This window comes from Columba livia, chromosome 10, assembly GCF_036013475.1.
Source record: "Columba livia isolate bColLiv1 breed racing homer chromosome 10, bColLiv1.pat.W.v2, whole genome shotgun sequence".
NCBI lineage: Eukaryota > Metazoa > Chordata > Aves > Columbiformes > Columbidae > Columba > Columba livia.
Window position 1 is genome coordinate 19,097,375 of NC_088611.1, and position 25,246 is coordinate 19,122,620.

The 25,246-nt window shown below is 42.9% G+C and overlaps 2 protein-coding genes across 8 annotated transcripts in view; one reads left to right on the top strand and one right to left on the bottom strand.

The window, feature by feature from the left end:
- LOC102089000 (netrin-4) overlaps positions 1 to 9,675 on the bottom strand; it is a 45,488-nt gene extending 35,813 nt beyond the window's left edge. Inside the window, exons 1-2 of one of the 2 annotated variants that reach the window (XM_021294632.2) lie at positions 9,537 to 9,675; positions 2,041 to 2,582 (exon numbers count right to left, since the gene is read on the bottom strand). In XM_021294632.2, coding sequence (XP_021150307.2) covers positions 2,041 to 2,346 — 306 coding nt within the window. In that variant the 5' untranslated portion in view covers positions 2,347 to 2,582; positions 9,537 to 9,675. Of the gene's footprint in view, positions 1 to 2,040; positions 2,583 to 9,360 lie in introns of both variants that reach the window. The other variant, XM_005507536.4, reaches the window with a different exon arrangement.
- UROC1 (urocanate hydratase 1) overlaps positions 1 to 25,246 on the top strand; it is a 79,432-nt gene that overhangs the window by 29,568 nt on the left and 24,618 nt on the right. Inside the window, exons 1-7 of one of the 6 annotated variants that reach the window (XM_065075624.1) lie at positions 9,660 to 9,793; positions 10,642 to 10,752; positions 11,963 to 12,105; positions 12,944 to 13,074; positions 19,979 to 20,109; positions 22,721 to 22,814; positions 23,083 to 23,142. In XM_065075624.1, coding sequence (XP_064931696.1) covers positions 12,949 to 13,074; positions 19,979 to 20,109; positions 22,721 to 22,814; positions 23,083 to 23,142 — 411 coding nt within the window. In that variant the 5' untranslated portion in view covers positions 9,660 to 9,793; positions 10,642 to 10,752; positions 11,963 to 12,105; positions 12,944 to 12,948. Of the gene's footprint in view, positions 1 to 9,659; positions 9,794 to 10,128; positions 10,229 to 10,641; positions 10,753 to 11,962; positions 12,106 to 12,137; positions 14,328 to 15,616; positions 17,375 to 19,978; positions 20,110 to 22,720; positions 22,815 to 23,082; positions 23,143 to 25,246 lie in introns of those variants that run through there. The other 5 variants (XM_065075623.1, XM_065075621.1, XM_065075622.1 and 2 more) reach the window with 5 other exon arrangements.

Genomic DNA, 25,246 nt, shown 5'->3' on the forward strand with positions numbered 1-25,246 from the left:
CTGGCCGTAGTGGCATTTCGTGGACTGGTTAAGAGGTCTCTGTAAAGTCTGTGCAGAACTTCAGAATCCTTTTGGGTTAACGTGCTTGAAACAGTATTTGCCTTGTTCTCTGTTATGTTGCCGTACATACTCCTGGGTGCTGCTTTAAAGCTTCAGCTCTCCGTCCCATGGCAGTGACCTCTGTACATATTCAATGCATGCAACAGTTTATGAAAGTATTTGGGATCTGCAAGGGTACTATTACTATTGTTTTCTAACATATACTGCCACAGCATAGATTGATTGAGCATACACATACTCCTTTCAGTGTAGTTGCTGCCCAAGTTGACAGAATCATTTTGACACTTGTAATCACAAAGGCTTATGTTGGATGAATGTTTCATTATTTGATTTTTCTGCCATCCACTTCTCAGATTTGTTGTAGCAGCAACACATGGTCTTAATGATATTCCCCAAGGTTAAGTAAGCACAAAAGCCAACATAGCACAGGGCAACGGGGGATAGTGTACTAGAGAAGGAAGAGTTGTTTTGCATTCAAGGCCAAAGCATTTGCTTCAGACCCTGTATTCTATTCCTTACTCAAGCAGAATTGTCCTGTTTTGCCATGAAACACTTCACCTTTCTGTGCTGCTCTTTCCCCATTTGTGAAATGGCAACAAGACCATTTTATGTGTGCTGAAGATCATTAAATAGACCTTGCAAAGTACTTCCAGATTTCTGATTGGAAGGCACATGAGTGGAAAATTGTATTAGTTGCCTAGATTCTGTATTGACATGGCAAATTGTAATCTCTCTACAGAAGAAATTTGAATGTATTTGGCTTAAATGTATCATAACTAACCAGCAGAATTACTACTCCAGAAACAAGCCAGTTCAGTAGTCAGATGATCTGCTCCTAATTTCTAATATGCAGAGATGTTTCCCAGCGTATTGCACAATGATGAACTCAGTCTCTCCTTTCTGCTGTTTCCCTGTCTCAGGTATAGTACACTAGTTTCTTTCTTCTCAAGCGCAATTTGAAATGCGCTGCTGAAACCACTGTGGTTTTGAAGCATATCTGGACCATTCACCTCACACCTGAGCTTAATTGGCAGCAAAGTGTTCCTGCCAAACCTGCATGATCACTTCCAGACAGGGGAACCAGGAGGAGTGTGACTTCTCTAAGGAAGAGAGAAGGAAGTGAAAGGACTCCAGCCTCTGTCATGACTACAAGAATGTCTTATATTCTCCCTTTGTGTCTTTGCATCTCCTCTATAAAATGATACCAGTTATATTTACCATCTTTCCTATCTAATCTGTTTCAAGATTGATGAGTGAAAAGGGTTATAACTAAACTAAGCATCTGCTTACTAAGCAGTCAGTGTTCTTGTCAGAGGAATTTATTAGAAAATTGTACATTTATTTTAAAAGAAAGCCTCCTGCCTGTGTTTAGTAGCACATCAGAATATTCATACCAAGGAAGGGCCTTTTCTCACTGTTGAATAATGAAACTTGGCTGCTCACTTCCACTACCTGCTTCTAGATGGTTTCATTTCTGGAGTTTATGGCTTGATACAATCAGAGTGGTCACCCCCAGCGAGAAAGTTACATTAAACTTAGGGGAAAGATTTATTTAAAAGTCATCCAAGCATCTAGGGCTTTTTATATGGAGGCAAAAAATAAAGAACATGCAGTTCACATCATCCTAAAACAGGAAAACAGTTTGAATAAATAAGACTCTACAAATGTATATTTCCTTACACCTATGTTGTTGTAATTCTAGTTCAGTTATTGGCATCTGCCATGTAAAATTAGGCAAAGTTAATTCTGCCCTGTGCAACTCTCATGAGAAGAAATTTATTAAAACATTTCCATTCATTTTCATTGATATATCATTTCTCTTCTTCTTCCCCTTTATGTTTTTAACACAAAGCCTTTGCAAATGGGCTACCTTGGTTAATTTATATGTGCAGTATCTCTTTGAGCGCATACTCTCTGATTTTCAGCCAGTCTTCAGCTGTTTGATGTCAAACTTAAGTCCAAACCTCAGTTATCGCTTACCTCTCCTCTGGTGCAGGGCACTGCATCTGAATACCTGGACGTGCACATGGAGCCCTCCTCAACGAGATCATCCTGGAGTCCAAAAGTCGCTGTGCAGTTGACAGAGAAATACTTGTAGGGCCTCCAAGTCTGCCCATAGTCCTGGGATCTTTCCAACACCATCGCAGCTGGGCGAGGTGACTTGAACACAGCGATGACGTGGGTCAGGTAGAATTCTGTTTCAAAGTCCAGTCTGATCTCTTCCCTGTGCACCCCTTGGGCAGACTGCCACCAGGAGATGGGGTTTACAAAGAAATCGTCTGTCATGTCGGCAGGGAGATGGGAGTTATCGGGCTGGTTGGCGTTGCATTTGGTGCAGCGAGGCTGCCCACAGCCATGGGAGAGCTGATGGAGGAGGTTCTGGTCGGGGTAGAAGCAGTAGAGTTCTGTGCTGTTCTGACCACACGTGGTGAGAGTCACTGGCGTCCTCCCAGTTGCAAGGTTTCCCACCGGAGGGTTGCAAGAACGGCCATTACAGCGAAAGGCTCGGGGCCTCGTGGGATCTGAAAGACAGGAAAAGAAACACAACGGAGTAGAATTTCTTCAGTGGTTTTCAGACTGTAACACAGGTGACCATGCAGATGTTTGGAGTCCTCATCTGGGGACTGACATCCAAGAGGATTCCTTCTAAGGAGAGCTACTTCATCTTTCCACACAAAGTTTGGAGGAGTTGCTTAATAAATCTAGTCCTTGGTTTTCTGAAGTCCTTCAGTTTCTGAAGTCTTTAGAAAACTCATGCTTATGGCGCTTAACTTTGATTTTGGTTGAAAATGCAGTCGCATCGGTCTGTTGAATTTTATGTTTAACCACAGAAATCTTGTGTTTTCTTACTTTCACTCTAGTAAAGCTCTGTATCTGATGACCGAATCTTTTTCATTGTCAACAGAAAGCAAAGTCAGGCTGTACTGTAGATACAATAAGATATTATTTGTGCCCAGCAAATTACAAACACTAATTACATATACAAACACAAAAAGAAAGCATGTATTTCTGTAGTTATGTGTTACTCGCATAATTCTGAGGGGTGTTGAGTTTCTACTGCTCCTATTGAGATCAGCTGGAGTTGTTAATACTTAGCAGAGCTGAAAATCAATCTCTCTTTTGTCTAAATACCTTGACATGGAGGTAGGTGACTATATTCTGTTTTTCCCAGTATGCAAATACTGGCAAATTTTTGGTATCTTCAATGTATATATCTACTTAGTTCTAAATTAAGGAAAGGTAGGGATAACTACAAATTCTTAATATTGTTTGGAAATCAGTAGTGTCTTGTGACACTGGAATTACAGTTCATTCCAAAACCTTACTACCATACTGGGTAGAACTGCTTTTGTAATGACATGCAATTTAACAGTCTAGAAGGCGTTAAAAACTGACCTTGCAAGGTCATAAATCTAATCCAAAAGGTCACAAGTCAGATGACTGGATGTAAGTCCTGCAGGAAATGACCCTTCCAATGAAACGTAGGATGACCGTAAACCCTGGGTAATCGAGGAGCAGTTCAAAGGTCAGCTGTTAGTTCAACATTCTAGGTCAAATTTTAAAATTCCTACTTGGTTTATACTCAGCCTTTCCTCAGGCAAAATTAGTTTTAAGATCAAGTTATGTCAGTGAAAAGTCTCTGTAATTCAGCCCTACAAAAATACTCAAATCGTAATTAATTAATAGTCAGATGAAACTGATGTCCCTCTTTCCAAAAGGAATGTTTAAGGTGAACGAATGTGTCTAGCAGGTACGGTTTTGCTTCTGTCCTTAGTTCTTCAGTGATATTTCGACACAGGCTAGAAAAGAAAGGTCAGAGATGGACGTTGTTTTGGAAAACACCTCATGCATTTTGCTTCCCAGGATTAGGACACAAAATGAAGTTGGTTTGTGTCTGCTGAATCCCATTGACCAATGGTGCGTGCCATTTTAGCTTACGTACAGTATCGGGTAGTCTTAAGCTTCAGATATCAAGGGAGCAGATCATCCAAAAATGCTCTTGACTACTCTTAGAAACAGGTGGAAGTTACCGTCAAAGGAACTTGGACTGGATTTGTGTTTGCCTTACAGCCAATGTAAGCAGCAGCCTCAGGGAAGGAGGGGGTGTAGGAGACACAGGTTTCCTCCTGGTGAAAGTTGTTTTCCACCAGTGGCTGGAGTGGGCCGGCCAAGATTTGTTTTTAGTATCCCAGTGAAGTTCTAGGAGACTGACAGAGCTTAGAGGGTCGTAGTGCCTGGATTACATGTGCACCTAATACTCCTCGGATCAAAGGAATGAAAGCTGCCCCTCCTCGGTCCCACCACCACTCCCCATGCCAGCACAGAGATGGATTTTCATGAGAGAAGGAGTTGCAGAAGTCAGCTGGAGAAGGGAGAGAAGATGGAGATGTTTGGCTCTATCAGTTCCATTCTTTGCTCCCAAACTTCAACTGAGCAGGTGACTTGTGGCGCTCCTGGAGATCCTCCACCAAGTCCTCACACCATCCTGACTGCTTGATGACCATTTCAATGTATTTTCTTTCTGATTATGAACTTCTTATTCCATCTCAGCCTCGTACAGTTACAGGGGAACAGCAGGAGCTTCAGAGATGTTATCTGGGAAGTTCCTTGCAATTTCTCTGAGTCTTTTTGTCCTGAGAAAGGACTCAAGTTTCCACACAAGCTGTATAGAGCTTCCTCCTTTTTGCAGAGCATCTGAAATTCCAAATTTTTGTCAGCTCTGGAGGGTGAATTTCACTGAGTCATGCAGAATTCTTGAAATAAAGATAAATCTATCCTTGCAGGTCAGCAAAAATAGAATGAGCTGCAACTGCATGCATCGAGAATGTCTTTGCAAGTGGCATGTCGGTTCATGTTCATGTCCAAGCCATTTGGTAAAAATTACAAGAAAGCACAGCAATTTCTGTGTTTGAAGGAGATTGGATATTAACCGATTTTGCTCAGTGCTGCAGAAAGGTCTCATCTTTGTTTCCAGAGAATTTAAGTGGGACTGGTCTTGCAGCTGAGCTTTGTAGAAGCATTAGCTCTGATTAAGAGTCAGGTTACTTAGTTTTCATTAAGAATGGGTCCACGTTACAAATGTTATTGGATTATGGATAAATATAACATGTAATTAAAAGAAAGTCCATCTCTGTTGATGGATCACACCACTCAAGCTTTCATAGAGGAAATGGGCTGCTGGGGTTCTACATTTAAGGAGTTATATAGTGGAAGCTTTGCAGACAAGAATGTGAACAAGTGAAAAAGGAAACATTTTTTAAAGGGAATGGCTGCTTTTTATATTTCCCATAAATGGGCTATTAGTCTTGTGTTGAGTTTTTCAGCTGTTTTTAACTGAACCTGGAAAAGGAAGAAACCCATGGCTGTTCTCCTGAACAACAGTCACAAGAAGGTTTATCTGCCCTGCCTGCTAATGCAACAGCATCAACAAACAGTTCCTGTCTGAACTGCTGTGTCATTAGGAAAATGGGAGAAGAACAAAGTGCAAATTAGCAGAAAGCAGTTTTGGAGAAGGAGAGAGTTTGCAGAACAAAATCTGCAGTCGATTAAAAGCTTTGTGTTTAAAGAAATCAATTGGCAGGACATTGTTTGGCCGCAAGGACAGCGCAGCCTGTCCATCACTCACTGATTCCGTGGAAACAACATGAAATGTTGAATCTGGACATCAAGAGGGAATTGCTGCAGAAGAGAAACAGCAGCCAGGAGAACAAACATCTTACCCCAACTGCCAGGAGGACTCACTCAATAATTCATCAAGAACTAAACAGTTTGATTGCGCATGGGCATTGCATGTTATTGAAGTTGATTAGCTGTTACTCCATGGAGGATCGCTTGGCTCTATAAATGGTATGATTAATTTATTTGTTTGTTTTCTGGTCCCTCAGAGCTGTGCCACAAAGTGGCAGGTCAATGGCACATGCCCAGCACGTGGTGTAACAATGGTGTTATCCGATGATTAGGGAATCATACAGTTCAAGGGAGGTCATACTACTGATATTCCTGGGACACCGTTTCAAACAGAGATCTCTTACTTCAGACCCTTGTAATGCAACAGAACGTTGTAGACATTAAGTAGAAACAGGTTCAGGTTTTTTTAGGGTTTATTTTTTTTTCGTCCTCCATCGGATACCCAACAGAAGAAAGGTCATACAGCAACTCAGTCAAAGCCTGATGATCTATGAAAAGATGCCTAATATTTTCTGAGTGATTTGAAGTGGATTTTTTATTTCTTTTCCATATGCAAATTTATGATTTTGTGTGTTCAGGTCTCCTATAGGAGAGTGAATTTCACAGTTCTGAGAAACATGGAAACATTAAAACCTTTGGGCATCTTCTGCTACATTTTTGATGGAGCAGTTTCAGCGTGTATGTCCATCCTGGATTTCACATGTTCTATATCTGTTTAACTTTTTTCTTAATAACCAAAAACTTTGAAATGTTATTTTAGAGTTACCTAAGCTGGGGACATGAGTTGCTCAAGTTTTTATTAATCAGACTGAGAACTTTACCCCTTAATGCTGGTTCCAACAGAAGTGGTTTGTCTGGGGCCAACATGCAGTAGGTTTGGCTAGTCTTCATCCATTTGTGAGTAGCATGATATATTTCTGCATTAAAATAGCCCTCACAACTGGAGTTAATGAACCAGCCTTCAGCAATAGCCCAAAGGTGAAGTTCTGAATGTGCTAGGAAACCAAGCTGCCCCCATGGCCTGAGGCACGGACGGGAGAATGAAGTCCCAGGTCTGGGCAGTATCCCATGGTGGCCAGTTGCAGTCTGATGCTGCATCCCTCTGGTAGCAAGGATGGGCTCCAGCACCTACAGCTTCATTTCCCAGTGAGCTGAATAACCCTGGACCAGAGAAAACCAAACCCTGCAAGTCCTGCAATTGATTTTAAGCTTGGTGCTGGAAATGGCCATATTTGACCACCCCGTGCCCCCTTTAGGAGGGTTCCAGTGGTGGGGGAGCTGCTTCCTGGGTGCTGCTTCACTGAGGAGCTCTGGGCTGGCCAGGGCTGAAGCAAGAGCCCAAGCTGTTGTTAGTCCCGTTCACTGTCCCAATGTGCAAGTGTTTTAAAACCACTGCAGACTTTATTTGAGGGGAATAACACCCTCCACCGGTGTAAGACATGGGGAGGGATCACTCAAGACTCACATCTCACAATATAAAACCCAGGTCACTCCTCCAGCCTAACCACTAAGGGTTTTTTTTTCCCCCTTGGTATTGTATTTAAAGACCTCAGTAGCCAATTTTGACAATCCTGACTGCGTTCTCTGCACAGAGATGACAGAAAGCAATTATTATCCTCTCCACAAATCTTGCCCTCCATGTACTCCCCACACAACTGCCCCATCAATTTGTTTCACTTCTGACCAGAAGGGATCAACCATAGGCCTGAAAAGGGAGTTTACTGTATAGGCTGATCAAGTATGTTAAAAACATACTTCTCTGTACAGCTCTGCTCAGAAAAAGGCTGAGATTTCCAAATCATTTTACACAGATTGGCTAAACACTGTCTGAACTAACCTTAGGCTGAGCAGTACTGACCCTGTGAGTAACAGAACCTGTAGACATTCAAGGTTAATTCAAGATTTTTAAATTGCTTCTAAAAAACATAGTTTTTTAAATAAATAAGTAAATAAATATGGGGTAACCCTTGTGCTTTGTAGGCTAATGGTTTGTGCAACCTTTTGACCAAGCAGCGTATACTTATTTAAAGTGATATTGAATCCTTAGTGTCATTGCCTTCAATATCCAATTATTTCCCTGTTATTCACTATGTCCTAAAAACACGTGTGTTTGGCTCCACACAGAACGCACTCCCTCCCCTCAAATTCGCTTTCCAAGCAGACAGCTGTGGGCTGCGTTTCCTTGAAGACTCATTTTCACTTTGTGAATGGGATGCAGAGCAAATGTGGGCTAGTTGGTAACAGACTGCTGTCCGCAACATTACCAGCAACTTCACAAGACATCTCTATAACCTTTCTGTGCTATATATCAACATATGTGTCCTATAGGAAAAGTCCTAGCCTGGAAAACTAGTGAGTGCCCAAGATAAGACACTAACAGGACTAGGGTACCACGTCCTCCCTGTAATGTTGTGATATCCAGCCCTTTTCCCAAATGAGTCACGGGATAATATGACAGGATTGTAAATTCATGAGCTGTTTTCAGTTTTTAAGAAAATAACTCTTGCAGTTGTGGAAATCTGATGTGTGTGTTATCAAAAAGGTTCTGGCTGGGGAATAATCTGAGCTGAAGGCACCTGATGTGCATTGGGATTCACTGTGGCTTGCAGGGCAGCTGAACACTCCAGTCGCTTTCAAATCAGTGCATGTCAGTGTTGTTCCTGTGCTAACACTGAGCACGCAGGTGAAATTTAAACCACTGGTGTGCTTTCCTGGACAGAAAGAGAGATCCCAAGCCAGTATCTCAAAGGGAAAGTCACCGAGGGTGTATTGTTGTTTTATCAATACCTATTTTTATTTTTCTGACCTGATCTGCATAACTCATCCTTTTTAAGCTTAAAGATGTATTAAACCACAACAAGAAGAAAACAATTAATGCTTTGCTTCCTTTCTCTTATGGACTTTGTCTTCATCATAATCCAGGTGTTTTTAGGTCCCTGTGTAAATACCATTACAGCTGTATCATTCCTATATATGCTTATTTGTACACCCACATATACACACACAACTAATCAACTTCTCTTTCTGTCCTAATCCATTTTCTCTTTAATGTTAATTTAATCTTGTCCACTGCATGTTAACTGTTAAATCAGGGAATACACTGAATGAATGGACTGTCTTGGATAAATTGTAATTCCTATACAGTGTCTCTGACTTTTAATGATGCAAAATGAAGTTAACAGAGAATAATTCAGATTTCAACAGTGATGCTGTCCAAGGATGTTGTTGTTTCACTCTGGTCCTGCCTAGGAAGGCAGCATTACAAGCCCAAAACAAATATTCAGCATATCTGAATCCATCTTTCTTTCTCTCTTACTTTTCATTTGTTCACAAAAATAATACCTTTTTTTTTTTTTTTTAGGGTGTTTGAAACTGTACATCCTATTATAGTTATTTGAGAGGAGATAGCTCGGAAACTGTATAGCAGGGCATAAGAATCATTTCTATACATTGACTAACCCAGGTTGCTTATAAAAATCCAACCTAAAATAAAGACATTTACATACTTTTTTTTTTTTTCTAAACAATCGGACCTGATTTCTCTCCCCTTCCCCCTTGCTAAACTTAGGATAAATTGTTTCATGAATGTCAATATTGATTTATTTTGCTTACCTGCTTCCCCGTGGTCAGAAATAAAATATTCCAAGAACACAATCAGCATGATGCCTTTATGCTGCATGGCTGTCAGTTAAATATCTGTCCTCAGTGAAGCAAAAAAAAGCTGCAGTAATCTACAGGTTTGGTGCTTGCATGGCTTTTCTGTATTTTCTGTCTTTCTTTCTGCTCACCTTCCTCCCAGCGTAGGGTCAAGGCTGCTGTCTCATTCTTCTTCTTCTCGTTTGGATCCAGAGGTGTTGTTTGCCTTTTTTTTTTTTTTCAGGGCTCAGATGCCTTCTGGGTGTTACCCGTACATCGCTTCCAATAAATAAATAAATAGCAAGGATTTGCCGTGGCTTTACCCCTCTCCATGCAGCGACCCGGGGACGGTCACATCCCTCGAACGCACCATCGAGGGGCTGATGCGCCGCGGAGGGAGCGCTGCTCGGTCCGGTCCTTCGCGCTTCTTCGGGTGCTATTCGGAAACTTTCATTGCTGCTCCTTGCTTTTGGCGGAGAGCTTGGCTTTTGGCTTTGCCCGGGTTCCCCCCGACAGCCTCCCCTGCCCCCCCTCGCCCCTCCCGCTGCTACCCGGGGTGGCGATGGGGTCCGGGCAGCGTGAACCCCGCTTTGTTCGGAGCTCTGCCCTGGTACCTGCTTTCCCTTTGCTCCCCGCAGCAGAGGGTCATAAGAAGAACAGAGTTGGCTTTTCTCCCTGAGAGATGATGAGAAGCAAGTGCTTTCTTGGCTCTTCTCTCTTTTTTTTTTTTTTAATTTGGGGTTTGTTTGATTTGATTTTATTTCCCTCCTCCCTGCGCTGTCACGGAAGCCGCTTCTCCTCCACCTCCAAGGGATTTGCTTCTTCACACAGCGAGCGCCAGGGGGTAAAGAGTCAAAAACAAACCCAACGCCAAACCCGGTGTCCGTGCCTGGAAACCCCCGGCTGTCCCCGCTGCGGGTGCCGGGGGGGCAGGAGGACAAGGCTGGGGCTGGGGTGCCCTGCGGGGGTGGGGGTGCAATGCCCAGGGCCCAGGAGAGAGGGGAAAAAAGGGGAGGGGGGTGGGAGAGAGAGTGGCTCTGGAGGATCTTTCCTCCCTCCTGCTACCGCAAGGCTGAGGGCTGAGGGGTTCCTGCCCTCCCTGGTTAGTTATCCCCAAGTTTTATCTCTCAGCCTCTAGCACATCTCTCGGTCCTAACTGGGCGGTTTTCCTCTCTGGTCCTGTCTGGCTGCGAAGAGGATTATCATAACATGTGATCTTCCCGTTCTTTATATTTTAATTTTTAATTTTTTTTTTAGGGTGGAGGAGGAGGATGGGTCGGTTCCGCACCTCCTTGTCGGCGGGGCTGGTCCTTGCTGCGTTCAGATGCAGGCGGTGTTTTCCAGCCGCATCTTCTCCTCCAGCAGCCGGTGCGTGTGTGTGTTTATGTCTGTGTGTGTTTGTGTCTGTCTGTCTGTCTGTGTGTGCGGGGCGGGGGCAGCCTGCACCGCCCGCCCGCCTGGTACCGGCTCTCCCTGCAGCACCCTCTGCCAGCCCGCTCGGCACATGACACCGGCCCTGTCCCCTACGCCCCGGTGACACAGTCCCCGCCCGAGCGCCCACAAGGCAGCCCCAGGACGTGGGGACAACGGGGTGGCTTTGGGGTTTGGTTTAGGTGTGGCTCACACGATGCTGAAACGGCCACATGCATCGAGTTTCTTTCCATAGTCACAAACGTGAGCCGGGTCAAGCCAGGCAGTGAGGGGGCTTGTGACCTCCCGGAGAAGCTGGGGTGGCTGCTCTGCCACCACTGACACTGACCCAGCCAACACTGAGCGTGATTTGCTCAGGTGACTCCAAAACAAAGCTCCTGGAGAGGCTCCGGTGTGTAGCGATCAGGGGGTGAAAGTGCTCAGCCATAGAAATCATTTTAATTTGGGGGGTGAGTTCCCCCCCCAGCTTCATTCTCGCTTTCCTCAGCTTTCCTGGCAGTGTAACGCCATTAACTTCTGTTTGACGTTGCAGAGGGAAGCAGGTCCGACGGGAGCCCAAAAGTAGATGAGGTTATTCTTGTGCCCGTGTGTGCACGGGATCAGACCACAGAGGGATTTGGAGAATGTGGGTCACACAAAGAAGAATAAGGAAAAGTTTATTTCCCTTTGAACATTTATGTAAGGCAGGGTTATTTAGTTAGGTTTTGGGGTAGAATTTTCTGACTTTATCCTTCCTTTTTTGTATGTTTTTAATAAGAAAACACAATAGAAAATGTTAAAATATGGAGAGTTTTTCCTCTCCTTTTTCTCTTTACCTTTTGTTTGAGAGCAGCTAAAATACTGTATAATTACAAACCAAACATCTCCTGCCATAACTGACAGTTAGTGTCCTTCAGAGGGTTTGAGGATGCTGTGTGCTCTGCTCCCCTGGGATATTCTGAGTTCTTTCAACTCGAGCATCTTCAGTGGGAGCTGGGGATATGCAGTATTTCCTAGAGCTAAAGTCAATGTCACATTAATGAGATGCTGTCATTTAAGAACTGTGCTTTGTTGTCATCGTTTGTTGATTGCTGCCTTTAAGAAAAAATGCAGTATTGTTTTTATACCCAGATTTTAGTCTTATGCGTAACTTAAATGTTTCTCTCAGTAAATTTCACCAGGATTAAACTGTGGCACTTGAGAAAATCCCAGGCCAAGAGCTGTAGTTCCATGGATGTAATAAAGGTCAAGAAGGTCCTGTGTATAGTTTAAACAAGAACTCAACATGGAGAGCAACATTACTTTTGCACTGTAAGTTGAAAATCAAAGTTAAATATATTAATTTATTTGTGGTATCTTGATGGCAGTACCATAAAACTTTCTAGTTGTTGTTGACTGTAGGGTATAAAAGTGACTTAGAACTGAAAGATTTAATTACTCCTCCCTGTTATTGCCTGTCTTGAGAAAACCAAAACCAGTGCTAATGAGCACATTTCTAGTTTAACACTACTAAAATCCATTCATGCCTGGGAGCTAAGAGGAGCTAACACCTAAGGGCAAAATTTTGTGGTTATTATTGACAAACACTGTTGTTTAGAGAACAAACTGATGTGATTCGAGGAACAGCCCATACCTAGAGCTGTCAGAGAATGCCCATCTTAGCCGAATAGCGTGTATGAACAGTGACATGTATGATAATGCTTAATTTTAGTTAGTTCCTAAACTATGGAAATATGAATACAGTCCTTGAGATCTCAGGTAAGGTTCATGCTCCAGACCATGACTGTCACTAGGACATTGGGGGAATCATATGATTTGGAAGGTGACTGGCTTTGCTCTAGTGGTTTGGCACAGCACCGGCTGACAAAGCATCCAGAGAATAAACAGCAAAACTGTGAATCATTCATTTGGGGGGAGGAGGGAGAGCCAATGGCGTGGCACAAAGTTGGGAGGTGTGTCACCTGTGCCACCTGCCCTCTCTGCTTGACAGGCCTGTTTGCAAAAGCCAGAGGACGGGCTGTCCTCTTCCACGTCCCCCCGGAGTGGTGCTAAATCTCAGTCGCTTTGCACCTTGGTTGCTCGCGCCTTTTGCTCCCTGTTCCTCGTACCTCTCCAGTTTGCCTCGCCTTTCTTCCTCGTATTTCCTCAGCAGCTATGACCAGCCTGAAGGAAATCTGTCGTGGCCTTCCTCTATACCCTTTGCCTGAAAACAGAGGTCGGAGGAAAGGAATACCCCATGCACCTGTGAGAACCCCCAATCTCACTGGTCAGGAGAAAAAGGTAACATGGGCTTTCCCAGGGCCTCACTTCTCTTCCTTTCAGATAAATGCAGCTCAGGGCAGCAGACCTGATTGCCTGAAATGTTTTTCTGAATATTCACCTAACTTTGTGGCAAACGTGTTTCCTTGGTGTTATAATTTCAGTGGGTAAAGGGACAAAGTGCTGAAAACGCTTCTGCTTGCTTGCTTTCTTCCTCCCCCAGAGATAAGCAGATTGATATGAAGGAAATTCACTGCCCAACAGCTACCATGACTTTGACTGGCTAAACAAGAGGCATGAGACTTCAATGCTGTCAATCCAGTGTTGTTCCTTGGAGGTGAAATGATGACTGCTGTTGTGAAAACACTGCATATGTATGAGAGTGAAAGCTAATCCCTCAGATACAATAAATGTCAAATGTGGTGAAGCAACATCATGGTGCAAGCTACACATATGTATGTTTGCACAAGAGATCCAAAGAGAAATCATTTTAACTAGTAGTCTGAAGCGTCCTGGAATTTAGGCAAGTTTGTAGGGAGTTAATTATTTGTCTTTAGTTGTGTAATTCTTTTTCTGTCTCTTTTTGTTTGAATAGTCTACGTACACACTAAAGTAATCATTGCATTATTTCACGTTAGTGATTTGAAAAATGTCATCAGCAGAAAATAATGGTCAATGGGTGGAGATCCTTAGGAATTTGTGTGGGAGAGGATAAGGTGAGTTCCTTAGTTTGGAAGCCTGTACTTCATCACGTGTAACATCACTTATAATGTACCATTCTGGTCAGAACAGAGAAGTTCCTTCCCCACTAACAAGTTGCATGCAACTTTTTTGCCTTTGTGGGAGTTCCCCACTGGCATGAGCAGCCAAATTCTTTCAAAGCCCACTTGCACAAGCAGAGCAGAGCCTAGTCAAAGGGTAGAAAGAGCAACAGCTGTGAGATATCCAAAGAGGATATACTTCAATGTCAGGAGCGTTCATGGCTGAGGCGTGCTGTTCGTGCCTGGGACAGCTCAGACACGTGGAACTGTGGCTACTAAGCGTGTGGAAGAAGGGGGCTGTGGTGTGTGGTGATGGCTGTGAGGGTAAAGGAGCAGGGAGTGAGTTTCATCGCATGTCGGAACATTGCCAATCATCTCTGTTTTATCCCTTGCCTTTGCTAATCACTTTTCCCCCGGAGAAGTCTGCTATAGCGTGGAGGAGTCCATGTTGCAGGAGAGAAGATCGCGTCTCTCAAAAGGACACCAAACCTTACTCTCTACCCGGAGAGAAAGGTAATGACAAAGTCCTCTTGCCTATATAGAAACTGGAATAGTTTCCTGCCTCCTTTAAGTGTTGCAGGGAGATGGCAGTAGACTGATTCCCTGGTCTCAGTCTACTGTCTAACATCCTACCCTCATCTCTCCTTCTTATCTACCACATGTGATAAGAGGTCATGCTAGTTGAGTTTTTTATTAGACTGTTAACGATTTAAAAGCTTCCTTTCTGATCTATTTTACTCTGAATCTTCCACCTTAAACTCTTAACAGAGTTAGAGGCTCAGGTGGTATTTATTTTATATCTGAAAGGTCAAATAGCTTTTTTTTCTAAGAGGTGTTCCGTGCTCAGAAAAGCATGTGGACAGACAACTCTAGAAAAGGCTGTCTGTCTGTGTGGTGTCTAAGTCTTGAGACAAGCTTCCAGATCTTGTTGGCAGTGTGTAATGCGGAGCATATTGCAAGGCTTGTCATTGTATGTGACACTTTGTTCATTTTCTAACTGAAGTACTCAGGGGAAGCTTGGCAGAAGTTAATAATGTTCTGCTGATTTCCTCAGGATTTGTCCCTCTCTTCATATGCCTTCATTGCAGTTTTAGCCCTTACCACAATAAAAAACCTTAGCACTGCGAGTGCTTTATCTTCTTGGGCCTCTTTTTATGGTTATAATAGAAATTCTGTAAGTGAGATTTATAAAGTTCTCTGTGTTTTGGGGCTTGCTGAAGAGGTATATAGTTCTTCCTATAATACATACTTTAATCTTCTAGGATAAATGAAGCCATTTCTCAAAACCAATTCTGTTTATATGTTTTCTGAGTTCTCTTCCTTCTGCATTCTTTGCCTGAGGCCTGAAACAGCCACATTCTCTCTCTTTCCCTCCACAGCTCAGGAAACCCTACCTTGCTGTTTCTCAGCATCTGTATGTTAATGTAAACATGCTGTAAAGAAATTGCCCATAAAATCTTCTGCATGATCTATCCTTTGCAGAACAAGCTGCATGCTCAAAACTCATTGGCATTTCAGTAAAGCTGGCACAGCTTAGGAAGAACGTGCACTTCTCAGCGTTGCTCAGAATCTGAAAAAAATGGTACTGTCTTCATCCATGCAGCAGTTCCCTTACTTATCTTAGAGCCAAATCATGTTACAGTCTTCCTGCTACCCCAACATGATCATCTGCTGCCTGCACAAAGGATCATTTGTGTTTCTGTCACAGGGCTCTGAGGTCAGTAATGGGCCTTGATGACCTTGATGAGCCTCACCTGAGATCTCCACCCACACCCTCAGCCCATAGGCTTAGGGCCTTCATTTAAGCTCAGGCCTGGGACTTTTTTCTTAGTTGAGTTGGTGATGCGTCTGTAGCTCTGTCATGGGGTGTCTCTGTGCCCAGCCATGGCTAACTTTGCCACTAGGTACCTTCCTGGTGATTTCTGGGCTTTCTCCTCGTGGTAACCATCACCAGACCCGATTCTGACATGCTCTTCTAGCTTGGCCCAAGGTCTGCACATCACCATGACCTTGCCTGATGAGCTGGACTCCTGGTGGAACCTGGCTGCCACCCCTGGGCTGCCCTGCTCACCTCCCTCAGGTACTATGAGGCTGGACACCGTCCTGCTGGCTCTGTCACTCTGGCTCCATAACCCTAAGGTTGCTGCTGGGCCTTGCTGCTTCATGACATCCTAGTACAAAGAGCTGAAAACCAGAGCCTGTGAAGTTGTGTAGTGCCTGAAGTTCTTGTTGAACTTTCTGACGAAGAAGTGGGACATTTGACCTTAATGGTTGCTTTATGCATCCAGAAATGAGGCCGCTGTTAAAAGTTTGTATGCGTATTAGGAAGGCCAACCTGTTGGCTCTTGTTCTGAAATGTGGCCTCAAGTTGCACCATGAAAGGTTCAGATTGGATAGTAGGAAAAAAATTCTTCATGGAAAGTGCTGTCAGGCATTGGAACAGGCTATCCGGGCAAGTGGTGGAGTCATCACCTCTGGAGGTGTTTAAAAGGTGCATAGATGAGATTCTTAGGGACATGGTTTAGTGCCAGAGTTAGGTGAGGTTATGGTTGGACTCAATGACCTTAAGGGTCTCTTCAAACCGGAGTTATTCTATGTCTAGATTATAAAGAACTTGGTTAACTTTCACAGTCCATAGGGCATTTATAGCAATGGCTGGTCAGAAATCAGCAAGGTCGCTTCCCAACTGAGCTGGTCTAAACTGGGACCCGTCAGGAGGAATAATATATGAAACAACCATCTTGCTTTTACAGTTGCTTATTGGAGAATAGTGCCAGTAAAGATTCTCGGCCTGGATGTCATTAGGCAGAAGAGGATGAGTGGGAGGCAAACAACAGCCCCGCTGGGAAAGCACAGAACTAAGAATGAAATGGTTGTAGAGTTCAGGAGTCACTTGCTTTCCTCACACTTCCCTTTCCTGCAGTAAACAGGGAGGCTGCAAATCTTAGCGTTTGAGTGTTCAAGATTCTTAAATTGGAAGTCCTGATGATGTTTTTAGGAAAGGGAAATTAATGCCATTCTGAAGAGGCACTGGTTATTCAACAAAGGGATCTCACAACAGAGATATTTACAGCTGATCAACGGGAGCAGGATTTCATGGGTTCTTTTGACTACATTTTCTTGACACTGAGACATCTGAATCTTTATTAAATAGCCACAGGATCCTGTTTTGCTGTATAAATACCAATGAATACAAAAATGGTCATCCTACTAGTGACTAGAGCTTAAATGCAAAAATCAGATGTTAGATCCAGCTGCCAGTTCTAAGAGGGTATTTTTGCATCTGATGCTTGAGTTGCACTGAGCTGAACTGAATCAGTAACTCAGCAAATTCAGAGCAGTTTTTGTTTTTAAATAGCCTGTCAGGCTCAGGAGTATAAGTGAAAATTATTAATCTTTTTTATTAATCTTCAATGAACTCTGGACCTGTTTTTCTTTCTCTCAAAGGTGCTGAGCGTGTGTGGCTTAAGCTTCTGTCAGTGGAAGTTATATCAAATGCACAATGTCTAATATTCAGAATGCAACGTGTGACTTATGGGTAAAATCAATCCTACTTAGAGGTCAGAATAATGTTTTGTATGGCGCTTTAATGAAATGTAAGGAATAATGGCCTTGTATTGTCTTTCCACAAAAGCATGATGAGCAGCCTATTTGAATTTGCTTCTTGATTGTCTTTCTCAGGTTATTTAATTTATGACTCAATAATGAATATGCAAAATTCTCCCTGATGCACATGGCAATTGCCCGTTCATAGTCAGGCTTCATCTAAGCAATTTTAAGAGCCCTAGCTCTCCTTTTGAGAGAGTGTTTCGGACTCTCTTGTATTTAAATTCTTCTAATTTCAATACTACATTTTTTTAATGGCTAATTCACAGCTATTTATTCCCTTTCCAGCATTTCCCTGAAACTCCTTCCTGCTCTGACATTTATCCTGCACTGAGACAGCAATCAAATGTCACCTTGGTTCAGTTAAGCTAAACAAGCCCCTGTTCTAGTCTTTTTTCATAAGATCAGTTCCCTATTGTCTGTGCAACCAAGGTGCCCTTCCCACCCTTCATATAACATCCAAGTTCATGTTTCATTAATGTTTGCATCATCAAAATTCAGGCTCCTGCTAATGTGTGACATTAATAGGATAGAGGCTTAGTCTAAGTGAATTTATTTGAAAGCCCAAGCAGATTTCACTTGCTTGTGTTTTTAGGGTGAAGAAAAATATTTGCCCATCAGTTTCATTATGATACAAATAATATATTGATCAAAGACAGGGTGATCGTTGCCAGACTGGAAACAAAACGCTTGTCTTGATAATTCTCTGTAGTTCTCATAGGCAGACAAATGTGGCGATGTTTTCCTCTTGATTTTGTTGTTGTAAGGGCTATATGTGATTTTATTCCCTAGAAATTTCTTAAACCTAGAACCCACTGTGGTGGCTGCTTGCTTCTGAGATTGGCTTTGAAAATCCCTGTGTATTTCGTCATGGTGTTGATATAGCTGGGATTTTTGTGTTTATTAATAACATGCCCTTGAAAAATGACTGTTAGTATCTAACTGGAGAAGAGTAAGGTAGTGTTTGAAGACAGAATTTGCATTTTCTCATCTGGCAAATGGATTTCTCCCCATCTTGTCATTCTCTGTGAGGAATGGTGAATCTAATTTGTAGGGGTTTACTGGTCTGATCCTCAGCTGGTGCAAATCAGTATAGAATCACTGCTCTGAAAAGGTCTGACCTGTCTGCCTGTTCAGTAGCAAGTACACACCAAAAACCTCTCTTAGTATGGGGCATTTTTAGATGTAGAGATATTGTTCTTTCAGTGTGCTCTGAGGTATGTGAGACCGATATGCTCAGATGAAGGAGCTGGAGAGCACCTATGAGCCAGACCATCCTCACGTTGAGTGAGGAGGTTTATTACTGAGCTGAGGGCTTTATAGAGCTTTTCAGGACTTCTTACCAGGTTGGATGGTGGTGATACCTGGACTGGATGCTTCTAGATGCCTTTGTTCTAGATACCTGTACTACAGCCCACCCCTTCAGTTTCTCCAGGAAATACTTCCTTCTGTAACTCTCTGACTTGCCAGTGCCAGGTGCCACAAACAGAGTATCCTTGCTATACTTGGTCCTCTCCAAAACTGGGCTTTCTTGGTGGTTTTGTAAACTGTTATCAGATTTGGAAGCAAGCTTGATCGCTTTCTATCCTTTCCACAGCCATTAAAAATCAGCCTAATGAAGATGTGAAATTCCATATGATCAGTGAATCTCTTCAACTAAAAATTATTTTGGTAGTGTTGCCGTTTGTCAGGGAACCTACAAGATCTTTTAACATCTTTGCGGGAAGTTAACTTCTTGAAGATTAGAAAAATCTTTATTCTCATTATGGTTTTAATCATATGGAACATGGAATACAGAGACATGACTTAACAGACTGTTGCTAAAGATAGTGATTTATTTATGGTTTCTTTCATTCAAGAGGACATACTGTACTTTGCAAACCATAGGCAATGTCTTTGAACGCAATAGGGAGTGTAAGCCACGTAGTATCATCTGCAGAATTTAATTCGGTGCCTGGTGATCGCTTCAGCTAATTTGGAAGTGATACATGTAGCATCAATAAAATAAACCACCACCCTCTGCAATGCATTAGGATGCTAAATGTAGTGAACTTTAATAAAACTTAGCCCAAGAACTCATCTGGGAGCATGTCACGTAACTCAGGGCTAAAACCCCCTTTTTTGAATGGAAAGTACAGTAGGGTCTTCAGTGTCTCTAGAAGTTCATGGTCTCAGTCTAAGGATTTCTGAACAATGTTTTCCTTGGTAGTTCAGTGCCCCCTAGCATTGTGAGAGGGAATTCGCCCATGTCTGAAATCGATGGGATTGAGCACCACTTAACAAATCTCTGGGATCTCTCCATGGAGATTTGGAGGGGGTGGAAAGGGAAGGGTTATTGGTGTACAGCAATTGAATCTACAAGAAAAGATGCAGGTGGAGGCAGTTCCACAGGAAAGCAGGAATGGGACATCCCTGGTGTGAGCTTGGCCTTTTAAATTCTATCATCCTGCTGATAGCTTAGGCAGGCTTCCAGCTGAGTCAGGTTAAAGTTCGGGGACACCTCCTTACCTCCATTTCTCTTTTACCTTGATTTTTGTCTCTCTTGGTTTATTTCGCAGCTGGCTTTGCGCAATGCCTTGCGTTATTTCCCACCTGAAATACAAAAAAAGCTGGCACCGGAATTTGCTGAAGAACTCAGGCTGTATGGCCATATCTATATGTACAGATTCTTCCCAGATATCGAGATGAGGTAAGGATTGGATGGTTCACCTTGCATTTGACTGCCATTTGGTTACCAGCTTTCACCTGTGGAACTGACCTTTAAACAGTGGCATTGGTGTGCTTTGATTTACCTGTAGTAGAAGCTGTGTCATAAGATATCAATGAAGTACATAATCTGAATAAATTGGGTGAACTGTTTGTCATTAGATAGCAGTGGTTTCATTTCCAGTGAGTGATACTGTATTTTTTTCTTTAAAGTTGCATAACAGTGATCCTGCTTCTCCAGCTTTCATCCTGCCCTCTGTTCTCGTGAGAGTCCCATGGGACAAGTTGGGAGAGTGTTCACCTTTCTGAATGGGCTGGGGCAGGGCCAGGACAGTCTTGCTGCTGGAAAGCTCAGCACAACTGAGCACAGGGGAAGGATTGTGCAAGGTTGTGTGCTTGGTAATGCAGGCTTTGCCGTACACAGAGATCCCAAATGCTCTGCCTCATGGCAAGGCTTAGTTTCTAGGGGCCAGTCATTACTCAGAGACCTCTGGTTGTGACCTGGACAGGAAACCTGCAGAGATCCTGAGCTGGTGTGAGTGGAGTCTCAATTGAACCAAGAGGTAGGATCAGATGAGGCTTGGGACCTGCTATGAGTGGCTGGTTGCTTCCCAGTCTCACAGAGAAGGCTTTTCAGACTTAAGACATTACATTTTTCCATCACAAACCTGTATCTGACCCTGGTTTGTAATGTGCTGTGCCTGTTGCATGTTGATCCTGGAGCACCACTTCATTCTAGGGCTAATGTTTGTGAAGCAGACCAGTTTTAGAGAGGGCTGCCAGGGGCTAGCTGCTTTTTTTAGACTGATTGATTCCTTTTTGCATCCAGCAGGGGCCTGGTTAATGTCTATACAGAAATCTGAATAAAGCAAGCCACTAGAAAGCACTCTGATTTCCACAGACAACCGTATTTCTGTGTTGTCCATGCTAGTCTGGGGTCAGCTCTTGCAGAATTCAGCTAACGGGAAGACAAATGGAAGACTGTCTGGAAGATACTGCAGAGCTGGACTTGAGAGGGCCCTGATCCCAACCTGCAGACAAGGACACTTCCCAGCCAGGCTTGGATGAGACCATCCACCAGCTTGTTTCCATCACTGGCATCAGTGACTCTTTGATAGCTTTAGATAATTTTTTGCTTTGTGACCATTTCACTGATCACTCTGATTCTTATGGGCTCAGATCAAGAAAATGCCTTTTGTTCTCTTTAGTTGGGTAGTATGTGGTTTTTGGTTCCGTATGTCCCAGGGAGCGCTGTCCAACTTGGTTCTATTGCACTTAACACCCACGTTCCCATGTTCAGCTGATAGCTGAATTTTGGGGTTCTCATGTTCTGGGCAATATTATGTGGCAATATCTCTTCTTGATGAATTGATATAATTCCAAAGAAATGCTGTTATATTATCACATCAGCCTTAGAAAAGCAGAAAACACTAATAAAAAAGTATTGTGGAAAAACGCAAATGCTTTCCTTCCTGGTTTGGCAACAACTGCCAGGCATTTGTTTTGGTATCCTGATGTAAGAAGTGAGGATAAAGTGCATATGATCATGGGAGGAGCCCATTTGCTAAATCTGTAGAATATACATTCCAGATCTTGGCTCATGAGCTGGTCAGGGGATGTCTAATTTCTTTTTTGTAGTTGGCACTCTTCAGCCTAACCTTTTCAGTGTATCTGTCTTCCCTCTACAAAGCAAGTGTCCAACCACTAAAGATCTATGGTCCAATAAAAGGAAGGTCATTTAGAAACCATGTCGAATGATCCTATCTACCTTCATGAATTTCCAGCACCTGTGATGGTATCATTGCTTGCAGAAAGTGCAAAACTCTTGATCGGTGGTTATGCTTTCTTTTGGCATCACAATTGTGCAAACACAGCGAAGGAACTGTCCCTGCCCCACAGAGCTGCACTATAAATCTAGGACTAGAAGTTTCAGAGCAATTTCATATGACAAACAGATGGTGGAGGAGAAGATAACAGTGAGATGATGGCAGCAGTTGGCATTGACGCACATAAGCGCTGAGAAACCCAACTCGAACACTATTGTGAGGGTTTCCCGTACCTCACCTCTCAACTTCCTGGCCAAATGCATCTTTTTCAGGAAAAAGGCCTATATTTCTCCTAACAAGTTCAGTTTTTGAGCTTCTTTGGGACTGACATTCAAGCTGGATGTTTTTCCTTAGATAGGATCTTAAGCAGCAAGGGCTGATGAGCCTGACGGCACCTTCCACCAATGCTGTTTTCCTTGGCATTGCAGGACTCTGCTCCTTGGCCTGGCAACTCAGCATCTCCAAAATAATGCAGTTAAAAAGCAAGAAGAGCTCTTGGCCACCATATTTATAACCAATTGTGATTAACGGATCCAGCAAATGATAAGCTGAATACATTTATTCATTTAGTTCTGAAAACAATTGAATCTTGGTTTGCCTGTTAAGGTGCATGTGTAATTTCAGATCTGCACTTTTTTTGTTCTCCCCTACTGAATAAAACCCTGCAGCTCAAATGTGTTGTTGTGCAGGGATGTTTCTGTGGGGCATGTTGTGGTTGCCCTTGTGAGTCAAAGTGCCTCTTCTAAATGGTTGTGATTACCGTTTCAGAGCGTACCCCATAGGAGAATACCCGTGCAAGACCAAATCGGCTGCTGCCATTATGTTGATGATCATGAATAATCTGGATCCCTCAGTGGCTCAGGTAAGGTACAGTGGAAATAAAGAGCCTGGATTTGTAGGGCAGCAGCAAATCTGCAAGTTACTTCTTGTGTGTGTTTTCATGTGAAAACTGAAGAATTTAGGCATATAGGTGAAATTACTCCTTGTATCACTTCTATGATACTGTCTGATTTCAAGAATCCAGAGGCTATTGATGCAGTTTATTACTGAGGCTAAAATAATAGCTTGGAGATACAGTGAAAGGCTCCAGGAAAGCGCTTGCCTTCTGATTGTTAAATTGCATTTTTCAGTTTCCCCAGGAGCTCGTCACTTATGGAGGAAACGGGCAGGTCTTCAGCAACTGGGCGCAGGTAGGACATCGCTGCTTTCCCAGCTTGTTTCACAAAACCAGTTTCACCCTCCCCCACGCACGTTCTGCTCAGGCAGTTTGTGATCATTCTTGGCAGTCGCTGTCTCAAAATACTCCAAAACATCCTGTCTGGCTAGAGGAATGCTCGGGTAGGAACTGCGTAGATGGGGAGAGCTTTATTTAGTAAGGAGAGCACAGGCAACACAGTGGAAACACTAAACATAAAACCATAAACATACCAAGCTGCGTATGATGATGTAAAGACTGTTCGTTGTATTGGTTTTTTCCCCTTTGATGCATTTTTATGTGCCTGTGTATTTTTGACATACAACTTTTGAGTAAAAATGAATTTTAGGAAACAAAAAGGTGTATATTTTGCTTGCTTGTTTCTGGTACTTTTGCATCATTTCTCACAACAATAGTGAAATTAAAAGAAAAAAGACTTTGATTAAAGAAAATGCAACCCTGAGTCTTTTCCCAAGCAAATCAGATTAGCTGTAAATTCTTACATATTTACTTGTCAGATCATAGAGCACTTCACTGCCAGGCCTAGCAATGTTACCCCTGGTCTTCTGAGAATAATGGCAGGTGGGTAAAAGCCTGCCTAAAATCAGAGCTGGGATGTTTAAGGTGTGGTGGCATGTTTTCTGTTCTTTCTCTATTGAAAAAAAATGGTAATAAATACAATTTAACCCAAGTACTGCGAAATACATATGGGAAACATTTTCAAGAGATATTTGGCTTCAGCAACATATTCAGACTTATGTTTTGTATAAGTTCAGTTCTTTGCGTCTGAATCCTCTACAGGTGTGTGGTGGCAGGAGGAACATTTAATGAACAATCATCCTGAGTGTGGATGGCACAAAAGTTATTGTGAATGACAATTTTGCTTCTGAATCTGTAGCTTACGCAAAAAAAACCTGACTTCAGGAGCCAACTTCTGCCAGAAAGGATCGTGTATGCTCCTTGTCACGGCTTTGCCTGAATCAGGCCTCTTAGTTATAAAATCCAAGCAAAACTAATGTGTAAATGAAGTTCCTGGGTAGGGGAGAGGAATGGGTTCCTCCCTGTAACATGGAACCGAGAGACTTGTGTTTTCCTTGCAGTTTGACTGTGATGTATTTGTTTGTGGCTGAGAGAAAACTCCTGCTTCAGTTTCTTAACCTGGTAAATGGCAGTTAAATACAACTCTTAAGCAGCTTTTGAGGCAAAACTGTTCTGACTTTAAAAATAAAGGTACCGTGGCAGTACACACCATTTCTTAATTCTGTGTACTAATTAGTAAATGCCAGTTAACTGATGCCTGTTAACTATCTGAGTTTTGCAGCATTTCTGATGTGAGCAGCACCAGCAGTTTCTATAGCAGCCTGTGCTGGACTGACATCCCTTGGGTCTTGCTGGTCTGCAAGGTGAAGTAGAAGCATTGCCAAAGGCAGCAATGTTCCCTTTTCTCTTGTCCAGAGCTATGACCTGCAGTTGTTTCACACCACAACAAACAAAACTTTTTTGTCTTTTCTTACTTAGAGTAGGAATCACATGAATTATTTGGTTATGACAGAACATTTTGTTCTGTTTGTGGCTTGAAAACAACATGTTTTTTGGTAATCTGTCATTGCAAAGTTCCTAGTGAAAAGGTTCAGTTTGATTTATAACATCTGCACAGACCTGTGCTTTCTTCTGAATAATTTTAAAAGTAAGAACCATGTCCTGAGTTAACTTTGCAAGCCTGCAGACAACAGAACTGTTCCTTAGCCAGGAAGGGCTTTTGTCTTCTCCTTGCTAGTCATATCTTTCAATGCATGAAGATCTAAGTGTCTCACAGCTTCTAGTTTTATTACAATGTTTTTCCCAGCCTGCTAAGGAGTTGGGAGTTCAGCCGGTTACCTGTTCTGTCCTAGGACCAGAATTTGGTTATTCAGCATTTTTCTTGAACCAAAGAAGTTAAAAGCAAGGCAGTAACTCTAGTACCTCTTTCCTCCTCAATGTAGTTTGCAGCTTGGAAATTAACTGAGTTAGGAGGGACTGGCTTCAAATCTGCACCATTTTCAATTCAGATCAAAGGCTCAGAGAGGTTCGGTGCCCACACCAACTGATACTGCTGTCTC